The sequence below is a fragment of the Trichosurus vulpecula genome, chromosome 6, assembly GCF_011100635.1.
Source record: "Trichosurus vulpecula isolate mTriVul1 chromosome 6, mTriVul1.pri, whole genome shotgun sequence".
In the NCBI taxonomy this organism is placed as follows: domain Eukaryota; kingdom Metazoa; phylum Chordata; class Mammalia; order Diprotodontia; family Phalangeridae; genus Trichosurus; species Trichosurus vulpecula.
Window position 1 is genome coordinate 75,578,670 of NC_050578.1, and position 15,040 is coordinate 75,593,709.

At 40.6% G+C, this 15,040-nt stretch overlaps 1 protein-coding gene across 1 annotated transcript in view; it reads right to left on the reverse strand.

The window, feature by feature from the left end:
• FRAS1 (Fraser extracellular matrix complex subunit 1) overlaps positions 1–15,040 on the reverse strand; it is a 352,531-nt gene that overhangs the window by 191,340 nt on the left and 146,151 nt on the right. The window contains 5 exon segments of the mRNA XM_036764965.1: positions 2,075–2,215; positions 4,864–5,004; positions 8,294–8,440; positions 13,813–13,959; positions 14,183–14,335. Of these exon segments, the coding sequence (XP_036620860.1) occupies positions 2,075–2,215; positions 4,864–5,004; positions 8,294–8,440; positions 13,813–13,959; positions 14,183–14,335 (729 nt within the window).

A 15,040-nucleotide genomic window follows, 5' to 3' on the forward strand; every position in this document is an offset into this window, starting at 1 on the left:
CCAGCACTCAAACCACTGCACCATCTGGCCACCTCTGCATAAGCTGAAAAGAACTGAATGAGATGAAAGGGTATGAGTGAGGTGGAGTCTGGCCCATTGGAAGAAGTATACACAGAGACCACAGAATCACCGAAATACTGAGTCTTGTTACTCAAAAAGTCTGGGAATATGAGTCAGAAGTTATGGATTCTAGTTCTGACTATGTCTCCTACTACCTGGGGGACCTTGGACAAGTCACTGAAGGTCTCTGAGCCAATTTCCTAAGCTATAAAGCTGGAAGTCATATCATCTCTCTTTTCTACCTTATAGAAATCTCATGCTCAAATGAGAAAACATGTGTGAAAGTATTTTATAAAGGCTTACACACAAGGTATTATTCTACACCAATTTCCACTAAACTCCTCCTTGGATGCCTCACTCATCACATTAGGGAACAGACTAACACCACCTTCCCAAAGACTAAGCCACAGGAATGGGCATTCTGACCAGTGGGGTCCTATCCTGCCACAAGGCTCACCAACAAGCACTATTTCCACTGTGTGAGGATGAGCCTTGGCAGTCCTTAAAGAGGCTTCTCTTCTGAGAGCTGGTCCCCAGCTGACAATGTTTTCCAGCCACATCAATTCACCAAGTCTACGTGAGTAAAGGGAATTATGATCTGTGTCTATGGTGTGAGGCTGATGACTCTGCACAACTGTGCCTCACTTAAATCCAATTCACTTGCAAGTCAAGACATCATCCTTGTGATGTCTTTCGAGAATGAAGGACGAAGAACACCACCCACAATGATGAAATTAGGGATCTCTGATCAGGGTCTCCTTAAAGGGGGGCAAACCTGGAACATGATTTTGGTTTGTTGGTTTTTTTCCCTGGACATGAAAAAATGAGTTTGAAAAACGCTCATTTATTTGATATGGAGACAAAGCAGCTGAAATGATTTGGTTTCTTTGGTTTTAACCAGAAGCATTCCCTAATAGTAATCAGGGCAGGATTTTTTGCTGTTCTCTTTTCCGATGCTAAGGCAACCAAAGTGACTTTAATGAGCCTGGCCTTTGTTTGAATGGGGCAGGTAAAGTAGGATCTTTTGTCTTGGAGTGTTTCTTAGCACTAAGACAATGGAGAGTCATTGATATGGATATGATGTGGTACCAGTGATTGGAGAGCTTTCCCACACGTTGGTATTAGTGATTTCCCATACCCTAAATGGTGAGCCTTGAGCCCCAGGGTCCTGAACCGGGTATATGTGTTAGAAGGTTAGCGTTTCACTTTTGGGGGTACACTCATTGAAAGGATGACAAGACTCTGGGCAAGCCATTGAAATAGTCCCCCTAGCTTTGATAACCCAGATGTTGGTGCTTCTCTGGTAACTATGTATTGCTACAGATGGACTGGTTTGTGTTATTTGATCTATTTATATAATGAATGTGATTTGTAATTTCTGTTTGTATTTGCCCTGAAGTTTGGGGGGCTGATCTTTTCCCCCTGAACTAAGTGAATGATATATGTATGTTTAATTAAACTGAGATTATTTACCCTTTAAAGTTGCTTTCCTTAGAAAAGCAGATCGAAGATACTGTGCTGTGTATTTTTACTGTTGGTCTTTCACAGACATAGTAGACATAGCTAGCAACATTGTTGTTACACACTCTTATACATATACACTCTATACAAAGCAATTTCTAGTCTATGGTGTAACCACATGGATTACCTACTGGTCCAATCTATATTCTGACAGTTCTAGCCCCTCAGCAATAGGGCTGAATTTTAAAATCCATCTCAACATTGCACTCTCAATAGAGACCTTACTGCGGTCTTTCCATTCCATTATACATTAGTGTGGAGTCATCCTCCCTTAAAGACCTTTAGAGGCAGGAGTGATTTGTACAAAGGAATTACTGGATTGAATTTTTATAAACTATCCAGTCTGGTAATTGACAATTTGCATGGGAAGCTGCCAATTACTGTAGGTGATTCCCCAGGTTTTCCCACCCCTGTATCACAAAAGCTAGTGGGAATCAGCACACAGATAACAGAGGCTTTCCCCCCAACTTGTGGTTCCTCAGACAAGCCTCACCCATGCATCTCTGTGTCCTGGTATCTACATAATACCGCTGGCTGCATTTCTGGGTACACTGAGCTTCAAGGAGGAGAAATGGTTCTTCACAGCGAGTACACTCATGGGGACCCAGACACTCAAGACAATGATCACCACAGCCTAAAAAACAAAGTCAAATGAAGTGACAACTTGGAAGAGTTAAAGTCTATTAAAAAACCCATGGGTCATATTATTAATTTTCCAAAGAAAGAATCAAGGTATGGCAGTTTCTACTAACCCACATGCCTACTTTCCCCTGTCTAAAAAATCTTTGCAAGAATAACCTGGTTGGAGAAAGGTAGAGATAGGCTTTCATAAATTATATTCTCATATGGAGAACACATGACCCCTCCATATTCATTATTTATTTACTATAAAAAATATTGATTGATTAAAGTTCTGCCCTAAAAATTTTCCTCCAATAAGGTATGTCCCATGTATGCATAAAACATGATATATATTATGTGTAAGTATAATTTATAACATAATTATAAAACATAATAGAATTATATAATATATATTATATACTATACTACAATTATATGCAATATGTAATAACTTTGTTTGATGATTCCATTATTATTCATGCCAAGTGACGCCCAAAATGGAAAGACCTGTATGTTCACCAAAAGTATGCCACTGACCTGGGCAGGGGCAGAAATAAAATGTAAGATGGATTCTTTAAAGGTAATGGAATGCTCCAGATCCCTGCTCATGAATGAGAGTGTACTGACTGCATTAAGCTCTGGAACAGAGCCTCATCAGTGACACAACATGTCCATAATCTCACATGCACACAAAGTCTAGTCTAACTATCCCACAGAGAATACACCAAATGGATGAACTATGTCTATCGTTCAGAGTGTGAAAGCCTGTACATATAGCTTTTGTTGTTCAGTTGTGTCCAACTCTTTGTGACTTCATTTGGGATTTTCTTGGCAAAAATACTGAAGTGGTTTGCCATTTCCTTCTCTAGCTCATTTTACAGATGAAGAAACTGAGGCAAATAGGGTGAAGTGACTTGCCCAGGGTTGCACAGCTAGAGTCTTGGGTCAGATATGAACTCAGGAAGATAAGTCTTCCTGATTCCAGGACCAGCAGTCTATCTACTTCGCCACCTAGCTGCCCCCACATATAACTTAGATACTGCAAATAGATAATGAGTTAAGCCTAAAATTGAACAAGAGGTGGAAAGTATTCTGTTAATGCCTCTAAACTTTTCTCCTTTTCTTTTAGTATCAACATTCTTCCGATGACAGTTTAAGGATAATCATCATGGAAGATGGTCTCTGGAGAATTAAAATATTGGGGTTTACATAAAGAGGAATGGAGGGGTAGTTACGAGCACGCTACAACTCATTACCAATTGAGAACTGCATTAGGAGGTCTGTAGATGGCAGAAATCAGAGGTTCAGAAGTGGTCAGAGCTCATGTACCTGTTCATCAAACTAGAGTAAGGAAAAACCAATGGACTGTCTAGGCACTACACTGATGATACGCTATGTTGGGAGATCAGATGAAGATCCCTCCCTTCTCCAGAACCTTAGGTGGACCCCAGTAGATTCCTTTGTGGGATATGGAAGAGAAGGTACAGAGAATGAGAAAGCCTGGATGAGGTGAAATCTAATACTGTTAGAAGTACTTACATCAATCTATCAAAGGATCAAAGTACATAGCAGTGATTCTCCATCCAATATCCATTTTGGAAGTACTTACCACATGCCCTATGCTCCGACTTAAGGAATATACAAAAACAGACATGTTCCCTGACCTCAAAGAGCTTGATATTTAGTATTTTCAAAGAGATTACCAGAGAACTGGGCCCCAGAAGGTTTGAGATCATATCAGATCTTGGCTAAAATTGTGATAGCCACACATCTGACTTCCCTATATCATCACTTCATTGGCACATAAATCTTTACTAATTCCCCCTATGCACCATAGATGGCACCCAGGGAACCTGGTCTTGTGGCATTCTTTTATACCCCTTACTATAAGTGGCATTTTCTAAGCAATGTAATAGATATGAAAGCCACCAGCTACCAGTAGAAACTGGGTATCCTTGGTCTAAGTGATCTTCACTTAAGAACAACGGGAGAGAAGGAAGATTAGAAGGGGCCAGAGGGCAAAAGTTAGATATGGAGCTGTGGAGAGGGGATAGTCAAAGACCTACCACAAGTTATTGAATACTTGACAATACTCAACAGCAGAATTCAATCAATTTGAACAGTGATAGCAACATTATAAAGAAAAACCATTTCAAAAGACTTTAGAATTCGGATCAGTGAAATGATAAACCACCATTCCAGAGGACTGAAGGTGATCCACACTGCCTGTCTCCCGCCAGAGAAGTGATGGACTTAAAATGTAGCATGAGATACATGTTTTTTGACATGGCCAATTTAGGAATTTGACTTTTTACTGAACCTACACATATCTCTGTCATCAGAGTTTTCTTTATCTTTCTTTTTAAAAAAAAAAAAACTACTCAATATGGCGAGTGAGATGGAGAACTAATAAATGCTTGTAAAAAAAAATTTGTTTGTCAGTCAATAAACATTTATCAAGCACTTACTATATGCCAGATACCATGCTAAGTGCTGGGCTTAAAAAAAAAAGGAAAAAGACAGTTTCTTCCTGCAAGGAGCTCACAACCTGATTTGTAAAGAATTTGCCCTTTTATGACAGTATCTGAGATCTAAGATGGATGGAAGGACCGTCATGGCTGGGAAAATGGAGAAGCTAGGGTTAGGCACATAGAGACTTACTCTTGCAATAGTCTGAGTCTCTGTAAAAGGAAAGCGAGCACTGCTCCACGCAGATGCTGTTCTGAAGCACATAGCCATCCATGCACTGCAGGCAGTCTGTGCTCAGTGGACCCTGGCACGAGTTGCAGCTCCAGTCACATTCTAAAAAGAAGAGACAAATCCAAGTAGGAATGGCCACCTTCCTGTACACATACAACACAAGTATATAATACTCCTTGGAAACCACCTGTGGCTAGAGGCTTCAGCTGCAGAGAGTAAAGTGAGGGCAACATAAAAGTCTAAGAGAAATAAGGTCTTTTAAGAAGGCATGCCTTCTAGTAACCTGGATTCTTTGCTAAGGTTAAACATTTCCCCATGATGTCTGATGTGGACACATACAAGGATGGGTCAGTGCTGCTACAGATCCTGCTAAGTATGGGGAGAACACATGTAAATGTGAAATAAGCTTCTTTTCTGGTGCTCCAGGCTCAAGTGCACCTTATCCTTCTTTTGGCTCCAATAGAAGCATACTTAATTATAGCACCCTACTCTCACACAAACATACAATTTGTTGTTCTTACTTTTCCAAAAAATTAACTGGGATGTCAACAACAATGAAGAATATAGTTGTTGTCACCATGGGAACCCAGAAGCATTTAGCACATATTACGCAAAGATTGGATATTGGCTACTTTATTGAAGAGAACAGATCTTGTAGAATTTATCTCTTTTCAGAGAGAAATGTTCGATATGATGTGACAAACCCATCATTTTGAGCAGTGAAATTCACCATTCCAATCACTCCATGAGAGCCTACTATATACATAGCACTGTGCTGGGCACTCTGGAGATTAAAAAAAAAAAAACAAAACGAAAAACCCACTGGATTTGGAGTCAGAGGATTTTAGTGTGAATCCAGGCTCTTTCTCTTGGTCTCTTTCCTCATCTGTAGAATGAAGAGATTATATCAGATGTGTTCTGTCCTAGACTTTCTCTTTTTACACTCTCTTGGTAACATTTTCAGTTCCTGTGGGTTTATTTATCTATGCAAATACCTCAGATTTCTATATTAATCCCCAGCCTCTCTCTTGAGCTTCAGTTCCACATAAACAATTGCCTAGTGGGCATTTCACACTAGACACCAGAGAGACAATGCAATCGCAACCTGTCCAAAACAGAATTCATCTCCTCCTATTCCAAATTCCCCAATCCAAACTTCCCTGTTTCAATCAAAGGCACCATCACATTTTTTCAGTCTCCTAGGGCCATGACCTTGGCATTATCTTTGGTTCCTCACTCTCCCTTACCCTATATAACCAGTTGCCAAATCTTGCTGCTCTTTTCTCCACAACATCTTTCACATCCATTCTCTCTACTCACAGAGCTCCCAACTTAGCTCAATCCCTTGTCACCTCTCACCAGGACTGTTGCAAAGTCCTCCTAATTGGTTTCTCTGTTTCAGTTCTCCATCCTTCACACTGCTGCCAAAGTGATTTTCTTTAATTACAAATCATGTCACTCTCCCTTCTATACCCTGCAATCCAGCTAATCTGGCCTTCTTTCTTTTCCTTACACATACCACTCCATCTCCCTGTCTCATCTGCCTTCACATACCCAGACTGCACCCTCTCACCTCACCTCCACCTCAAAGAGTCTTCCTCTCTTCCTTCAAGAAACAAAATCACCACCATCTTCTACATGAAGCCCTTCCTAATCATCTCAACTGCCCTCTTTCCCTAAGTTCTTGCCTTTCATTGTTGTTCAGTCACTCAGTTGTGTCTGACTCTTCATGACCTCATGAACCATACCATTCATGGAATTTTCTTGGCAAAGATACTAGGGTGGTTTGCCATTTCTTTCTGCACTGTCTTTGAATACTTTGCATTTATTCTGTATACACTTTTACACACACTTCTCTTCCCCACTCTCACATAAATTCCTTTAGAGTAGAGATTGTGCTTAATAAATGGTTGCTGATTGATCGCTTGAACTCTAAATCCCAAGATCCCATAAGATGTGGCCTCTGCAACCTGAGTTTATCTTTTACAGTGGGTGGTGAGGAGGCAAGACACATCTAATAAACAGCTAGCAAATAATTACAAGGCAACAGATAAGAAAGTGTTTTATCCTCAGAGTATTATTTTCATTAATGATCTACAACATTCTGCCTTATCCAGCCCTCGTTCCAAATAGTGGAAATTGCCCATCATCTGCCATTCTTTTTGTCCAGAAACCAATATTTCTAAGTCCCCAAGAAGCCAGTAACCATACAAGACTGTATTTATGCTCCAAAGAAGATTTAGAATATTAATCTCATTCATTTGTGTGTCCAATCTAGACCTCAGGGCCATAGCAAGGATAGGAGAGGGTAGGATTTAATCAGTAAAACAGACCCTTGGAAAAATCTGCCAGCTCAGTCACAAAATTATCTATGAGGGAAAAGATTTGTGATCATCTTGGTTTTTCACCCCAAAGCAGTATGCCACTGGTGGGGAGGGAAAAAATTGAAAAGCTGCTCCTCATTGAAGGAAAACAGACCTCCTAAGTTGACAACGAAAGTAGATGGAAGGAGAATTAACACACAACTGTGAATTTTTAAAGGATTCCAAATTTTTCCACTTGCCTAATACCCAAGCTCCAGCTCCTCTCCCAGAAGCAGGGGGAAAAAAACAGAAAAGAGGGAATAAAGGAAATTTTCAGAGGCCTGCTCAGGAGGGCAAAATGGTGATAGAGTATCTCATTCCTTGTTCCCTTCATTCCTTCTAAAAGGCAGCATAAAATCACAGAATGTGTGGAGATAATGGGAGAAATGGATTAAAAACAAAAGAAAACATTCTTTGATGGCAGAAGATCTCTCAGTACCACCAGTGCTTTTCTAGTATATGGAAGCACAAGAAAACTGCTTGCCCACTATGGTGATTTTAACCTTGTAGGGTTATTAGCGAGGGACTATTTACATCACCTTAAATAGATGCATACACTTCAAAAAGACCTTTGTCAGTAATGACGAAGCCTGCTTCTTCTCACTGCTTAGCAGAGTAATATATATGTTTGCAGACATAACCAAGGTGTGAATTTGTTTTGCTTGGATGTACTTATTTATTACAAGGTTGGGCTTTTATTTTAATGAGACAATTGTGGTGAGAGAGGGGAATAGATAGGAAAGAAGGATAATACAAAGATGTAAAATAAAGAAAAAAAGAATGTCAATGAAATGTTAAAAAAGGAGAAAGCAGAAAAAAACATCAGAAGGGGACAAAGACAAATAGGGCAGTGTTGGCATCATTATGCTAAATGTACATGATATTTTTCAAAAGCTCTACGTAACAGATATTCACCATTTCAAATGGAATCTGCTTTTTCTGCTCTTCTCTGCACAAGGAAAGATTCATATTTATTCATGTTAACAATTTTAAAAAAGAAAATTTTGGGGGAAAAAGCCTTTGATTACCTTTGCACGTCTTGGTAGACAAGTCAAGGTAGTACTGCTGGGCACAGCTCTCATATTGACATTCTCCAAAGAGAAGGACCTTAGCTGGGTCCTTGCAAGAGGTGCATCTTGATGGGGAATCACAGCTCCAGCACTGGGCGTCACATGCTGAGCAGACATAGGGAAAGAAATGACCAAATGATTACAACTAAAAGAATCAAACACTGGTCTGCTTGGATGATGAGGTAAGGTACTATCCTTAAAGATATGGAAAAACATATTGGAACTTTTATTATCATTGCTTTCATTCATTACATGCCCTTGGGAGAGACAAACAAGACACAACTCAGAAAGAGCTCTGGGATTGGAGTCAGAAACCTGGCTGTGAGGCCCAGCTGCACCAACTATAGCAGGCCCTGGGGGAGGCTTTCCATAAGTCTCATTTCCCTCACCCATAAAATGGGCTTGAATGATAAAAGGTAGGATCACATAGATGAAAATTCTACATGGGAATTCAGTCCAGGATGGATGGGAAACTCTCAAGAGAGAAACTCTGAAGACAGAAAAGGAAACAACTGCAGAGGAAGAAAATGGGAAGATGTCTGGATAGACCAACGAGGATATACCAGGAACTCAACAATCACTTAAATTTTTAAAAATATACATGGTACTGAAGTTGAAAGAAAGGTCAGGCAAAGAAAGATCAATTTAAGAATATAGCACAGGTCTATGAAAATAGTGTCCAAGGTGCTACAATTCAAAATAAGTCAAAGCTGATTACAAAAGCTAAGGATAACCAAAAAAAGGTTTGGTTTGGTTTTTAGCTATACTGGGGGAAAGAGGAAGCTCAAAGCCAGCACAATAACAATGCTCAAGGATGATAACTGATAACACAGATAAGATAGGGCAATTCAATTCTATTTTGTTTCTGTTTCCTCTGCCAAGGAGAATGACTTTCATACAATAACAAAAGTAAAATGGCTAATAGGGAATTGATAGCCAAGATAAATAAGGAGGTAGTGGTAGTATGAGAGCACCTAGCTATCTTTGATGAATTCAAGTCTCCTGGCCCAGAGGAAGTAGGTTCTTGGATACCAAAATGGTGGATGTGATTACTGAGCCACTGCTGGTAATATCTGACAGACCATGGAAAACAGGAGAGGCACCACAGGACTGTAAAGGGGCAAATATTGTCTCAATGTTCAAAAATACGTTAAAGGTGGTTGGTGAGCATCTAGAGAAGAGAGAGATGATTACAAACATCCAGCATAACTTCATCCAAACTAGGTCAGACCAGATTAATGTTATTTCCTTTTTTAATAGGATTACCAGGCAAAGGGAATTCTGAGATTATAGCAAAGCATTTGATAAAGTATCAAAGTCTTGTGGAGAAGAGAGAGAAGAGGAGAGAGAGGGAGGAGAGGAGGGAGGGGGGAGGCAGAGAGGGAGAGAAGAAAAAGGAGAGGGGGGAGGGAGAGAGAGAGACAAGGAGAGGGTGGGGGAAGAGGGGGAGAGAGACAGATAGACAAAGACACTAGGTGATAAGACAAACAGATGACTTCAGAATTAATTGAATGCTTGGACTTAAGAAGTATTCATTAATGGCTGGATGACAATTTAGCAAGAGGTCTCCTTAGTGGGGCATCACAAGTATCTCTCCTTGGTTCTGAACTGGATAGTCTATTTATTGGTGACTTGGAGAACTTAATCAGTATCCTCATCAAATTTGCAAATGATAAAGAGCTTAGAAGGAATAGTAACATTAGATTGCCAGAATCAGGTTCCAAAAGGATCTTAATTGGATTAGAGCATTTGGCTCAGTAATAAGAGGAAATTCAATGAGGATGGATGTAATACCTTATACTTGAGGTAAAAGAATCAACTTTTGAAGTCCAAGATGAAATGGACTGAAACCTCAATGTGTATGATCTGTGTAACATGAGAGCCAAAAACACTACAAAAACCAAAACTTAATGAGACCTTGAGCTGCATTAAAAAAGGCAAAGTTTTCAGGAATAAGGAGGTGATAGTCCCGCTGTACTCTGACCTTACCAATCCACATCAGGAGTTTCATGGATAGTTCTAGACACTGCAATTTAGGAAGGAGATTGATAAGCTGCATTCAAAGGAGGCAACCACATGGCCTAGGGCCTTGAGTCTATACCACAAAAGGAGTATTTGAAGGAACTTGGGATGTTTAAAATTGGGGAAAAGAAGGAGGAAGGGAGTAAGAAGAGAAGAGGTCAAAATAACTTTATTCAAGTCTTTGAAAAGGTTATCGGTTGACTGAGGGTTGGGAACTGTTATGTTTAGTGCTAGAGAGCAGAAACAGAAGCTATGGGTAACAGATAGAAAGAGAGAGATTTGGGCTTGATGTCAGGAGAAGCTTTTCCCAATTAAAGTCATCACAAAGTAGAATGGGCTGCCTTGAGATGTGACAAGTTCCCTCCTCTTCAAATGGAGGCTGGATGTCCACCTGATGGGTATATCATAGTATGGATTCCTTTGGGGTATAGGTTAGAACAGACTTTTCCTAAGACATGTAACAGTGGAAGAATTCTGAAGAACTGGAATAAAAGATGAAATAATGGAAATAGAGCTAGGTACTGAATAGTGTGAATAATGAACCACATGAAGTGGTCACATCATTTGAATTTGCACTGCATATTTCCTTTCTGCTAACCAGTTAACATATCTTACATAATCATAATTTTGAGTCACACAAATTTGAATGATGCTATTACTTCAGGGAGATTCATTACTCAAGCTAAATGGGACCTGGCTGTAAATGATTAAAAAAAGAGAGTCTGGTCACATGGTGAGAGTGAGTGTTGACAAGTGGACAGCCCAGATCAACCAATGGTATCCTATTAACATCAGGAGAAATCAAGCAAGGCTTCCAGTATTTTGGGAGGACACCATTGTAGTGAAGTGAAAAGAATACATGGGTATGAGTAACACAGCATAGACAGGCATGAATGGGTTGATGCCACCATTGTTGTTCAGTCACTTTTCAGTCATATCTGAATCTTCATGACCTCACCTGGGGTTTTCTTGGGAGAGATACTGAAGCGGTTTGCCATTTCCTTCCGTGGTGCACTTTACAAATGAGGAAACTAAGGCAAACAGGGTTAAATGACTTACCCAGAATCACAGAGCTAGAAGGTGTCTGAGGCCAAATTTGAACTCAGGAAGATGAGTTTTCCTGACTCCAGGCCTGGCACTCTTTGCGCTATGGCACCATCTAGCTGCCCTGATGCCAACACTATTGAAGGGAGATCAAATAAAATCAAGTTTGACCGTCAGGGTGGATTTTGAGATGGATATTGACAAAATAGATAGCGTCCAGACGATTTTGAGCAAGAAAGTAAGAGCTTTGGAAATAATGTTCAAGGAGGAAAGGTTGAAGAATGAAGGACACTTAGCCTAAGAGAAGTAAGGGTAAGGGGGAAGGGGCAGATGTCTTCCAACAGAATGTTACAGAAGGAAGACTAGACTTGGTCTGTGGTGCTCTTTATGACAAATAGTGAAAAAGATGACTTGTAAAAGAACTGAGAAGGAGGGGAGTAGTGCTTTATGAGGATTGTACTCCCCATGACGGGAGGTAATAGCATCATAAGTCTAGAGAAAGACAGGATTTAAGGGTTGAATTCAACTCTGCCATAAAATAGACAAGGAAAATGAGGTCTAGAGTGCCAAAGTATCCAAAGTCACACAGGGAATAAGCATCAGGAATAAGAACAGAGCCCGGCACCTCTCAGTCTGAAACTAGAGCTTTTTCCAATGCATCTTTATGCCTTTAAGCGAAGGCTGATAACCGCCTGTCAGGGGTGCTTTAGCAAGGATCTTGCAGAGGGTAGAAATGGGCTGGATGCCTTCTGGGGCCCAGTGCTCTGAAACAGTCTTAGATTCACTTGTTCCTTAGTTCTCACCACAACCATAATCAATAATTTTAGAAAGCATTACATTAGTGAATTCCTAAAGAGTCCCAGTCTGGCAGCAAAGCACTGGGCTATTCTTCTTTTTAAAAATCACAATCAAAAGAATCTCTCAAAGGGAGGATGCTTCTCAGTTCCCATGTCCTTGAGTAGAGAGGACAGAAGTGCCCCTCAGGTAATCAGTGATGAGTGATAGATAAATATAAATATATATTCCTCTAAATGACAGTGAATCCATTAAATTGGCTCAGACTGTGATGGTCTCTACATGTCAGAGTCGAAAACTGGAATCAGAAATTATCAGTATAGCACACACACTCACACAGTCCAATTTCCCAACCCAGGGCCAGACTTTTCCATCTCCTAAGAGGATGACACTTAATTTTTAGCAAAGAACCCAAGATGGAAGATTATTCCATCTAAAATGCACAACCCTATTTATGTGATAGCACTCCAAACACACTTTACTTGTGCAGGGGTCACGTTGGACATAAAAAGAAGCTTCCCAGAGGAGAATGACTTTAACACAATGCATTTTTATCATCCAGTCGATAGCAGAGACTCTATTTTGTTCCCACAATGCCACTATTGGGAAGACATCCCCATCGCTATTTCTCTGCTAAGGAACCTTTGCTTATGCGTTGGACATCATGTACATTCATCTATGTCTGATAAAACCTAAGAGTTCCCTAGACTACTTGAGATAATCAAATAAGATGTGTTCCCAACCAGATCCTAGCAAATGGCCCAAATGATAGAACTCTAGCTCAGAGGTCGAGGATGAACAAAAACAAAGACATTTTCAACTTCTTTGCTTTCCCAAGGGAACATTGGCATCATGCTTGTTGTCATTATTTAATAAAGAAAAATGAAATAGCTTTTTTTAAAAAACAAACAGCATCTCTATAGGTGAAATAAGATACCTGAAAAAGAACTTATAGGAGTGGTTTGCTTGCCTCCCACCTTTGCTCAGGTACAAAACTACTCATACATGCTAAGGAGAACTACCCTCCCAGGTTATTGTTCTGATCTTTTATAAAATTCTATTTAATGAAGATTATATGTATGAAAATAAAGTATAAATTTATATTAGTAAACTTCATAAAATTAACCCCACACTGGACTCCTCCTCTGGTATCTTTTTCATCATGCAGGTGGGTGCCTGGCTTCTCAAGGTCCATACCAGTGGAGAGCAAGTTTCTGGAGGCCCTTCCAATCTGGAGTCCCATCAAGTATAAAGTCCAATAACACAATCTGTAGGTAGCTGTTGTTGGGGGGTGAACCTAACTCAGTTTGAAGGGGGTCATCACCAGGATGGCCACAAAGGAATGAATTCATTGGCCATAGAAACTCCCAAGTCATAGAGGGGATGCAATCAGCAGAAGTAGAGGGAACACCCACAATGAGAAAGATCAATGAGTCTTGACATAATGGAGTAAGTAAGTATAAAGCTAAGTGGGGAGGAGGTCACTGGAGAGATGGAAATATCCAACGAAGGTTGTTGATTAAAAAGAAAGAAATACCAATCCTAGAGGTATCCCCCTAGCACCATCCAATGGACCAAATGAGAAGGAAAGCAGAGCTGACTAGTAGAAAACATACGTTGGCAGGCATTGCTTTCGTCCAGGTAGTGCCCTGGGAAACAGGCACTGGTACACAAGCCACTATGAGACAAGATGAGATTGGCATCACATGAGGAGCAGGAGAAGGGGCCAGGGCCATAGCAGCTTTTGCAGGATAAGTGACACCCTGAAGAAAGAAAAAGAGATGTTATCTTTGAGGTCAAACTCTTCAAAGACCAAGCCCGGGGGATCAGCTCACAGATCTGACCCCAGGAGCCCTGCATCATGCTTCCCTCCTCTTATCCCTCTTTGCTGGATACAAGAAGGTCCAGAGAGAGGCTCCCATCCCCAAAAGATATCCCAGGCACCTCTGCAGGCATCTCCAGCTTTGGGGTCCAGTGGCTACTCACGTTTACAAGCTCCATCCTCTGCATAGTATCCAGTGGGACAACTAGAAACACAGTGGTCCCCCAGCAACAAGTAGCGGGCATTCTGACACCTGAGGCAGATGCTGCCAGTGTTATGGAGGTCAGCTACGCATTGTTGGCACAGGGGGTGGCAGTCTGGAAAGCAAAAAATAATAATAATGATAAATAATAATGATAATGACAATAACTATGTTACACAGAAGTCTCAGATGGTGCTGTGGAGTGGAAAGAGTATGGGGTTTGAACCTCAGCATGACCTTGAGCAGTTAGCTCATTTTACCTATCTGCCTCACTTTACCTACCTTTAAAATGATGGAAAAGATGAAAGGTGAGGGGACTATGAATTGTGCTAAATTTATATACATGACAACTTTATAAATATCACATTTGATCCTCACAACAATCCTGGGAAGTAGATGCTATTATGATCCCCATTTTATAGTCAAAGAAACTGAGGCAGACACAGATTAAGTGACTTGCCTAGGGCAACACAGTTAATTTGTATCTGAGACTGGATTTGAACTCAGGTCTTCCTGACACCAGGCCCAGCATCCTATTCACTACAGAGCCACTTAAGTGGTCCCTTCGAAATCTAAAACCATTCCCCTTTGATGTGCCTATGATCTTGTGACATATGTTCCCAAGAAAAAGGGGTTTTCAATTGCCAATATTCTTCCCTGGAGAGTGGGAAAGTAGCTCAAGCTGTTTCCCTTTACCTCCCATACAGGAGACATCTGGAAGTTGCACCAGTTGTGTGTCTGAACATTTCATACACAACTGGGTCCCAGCCCTAGGACAATTTTTTTTCTGGCAGCTTGGTTGAATGGCTTTCACCTAAAG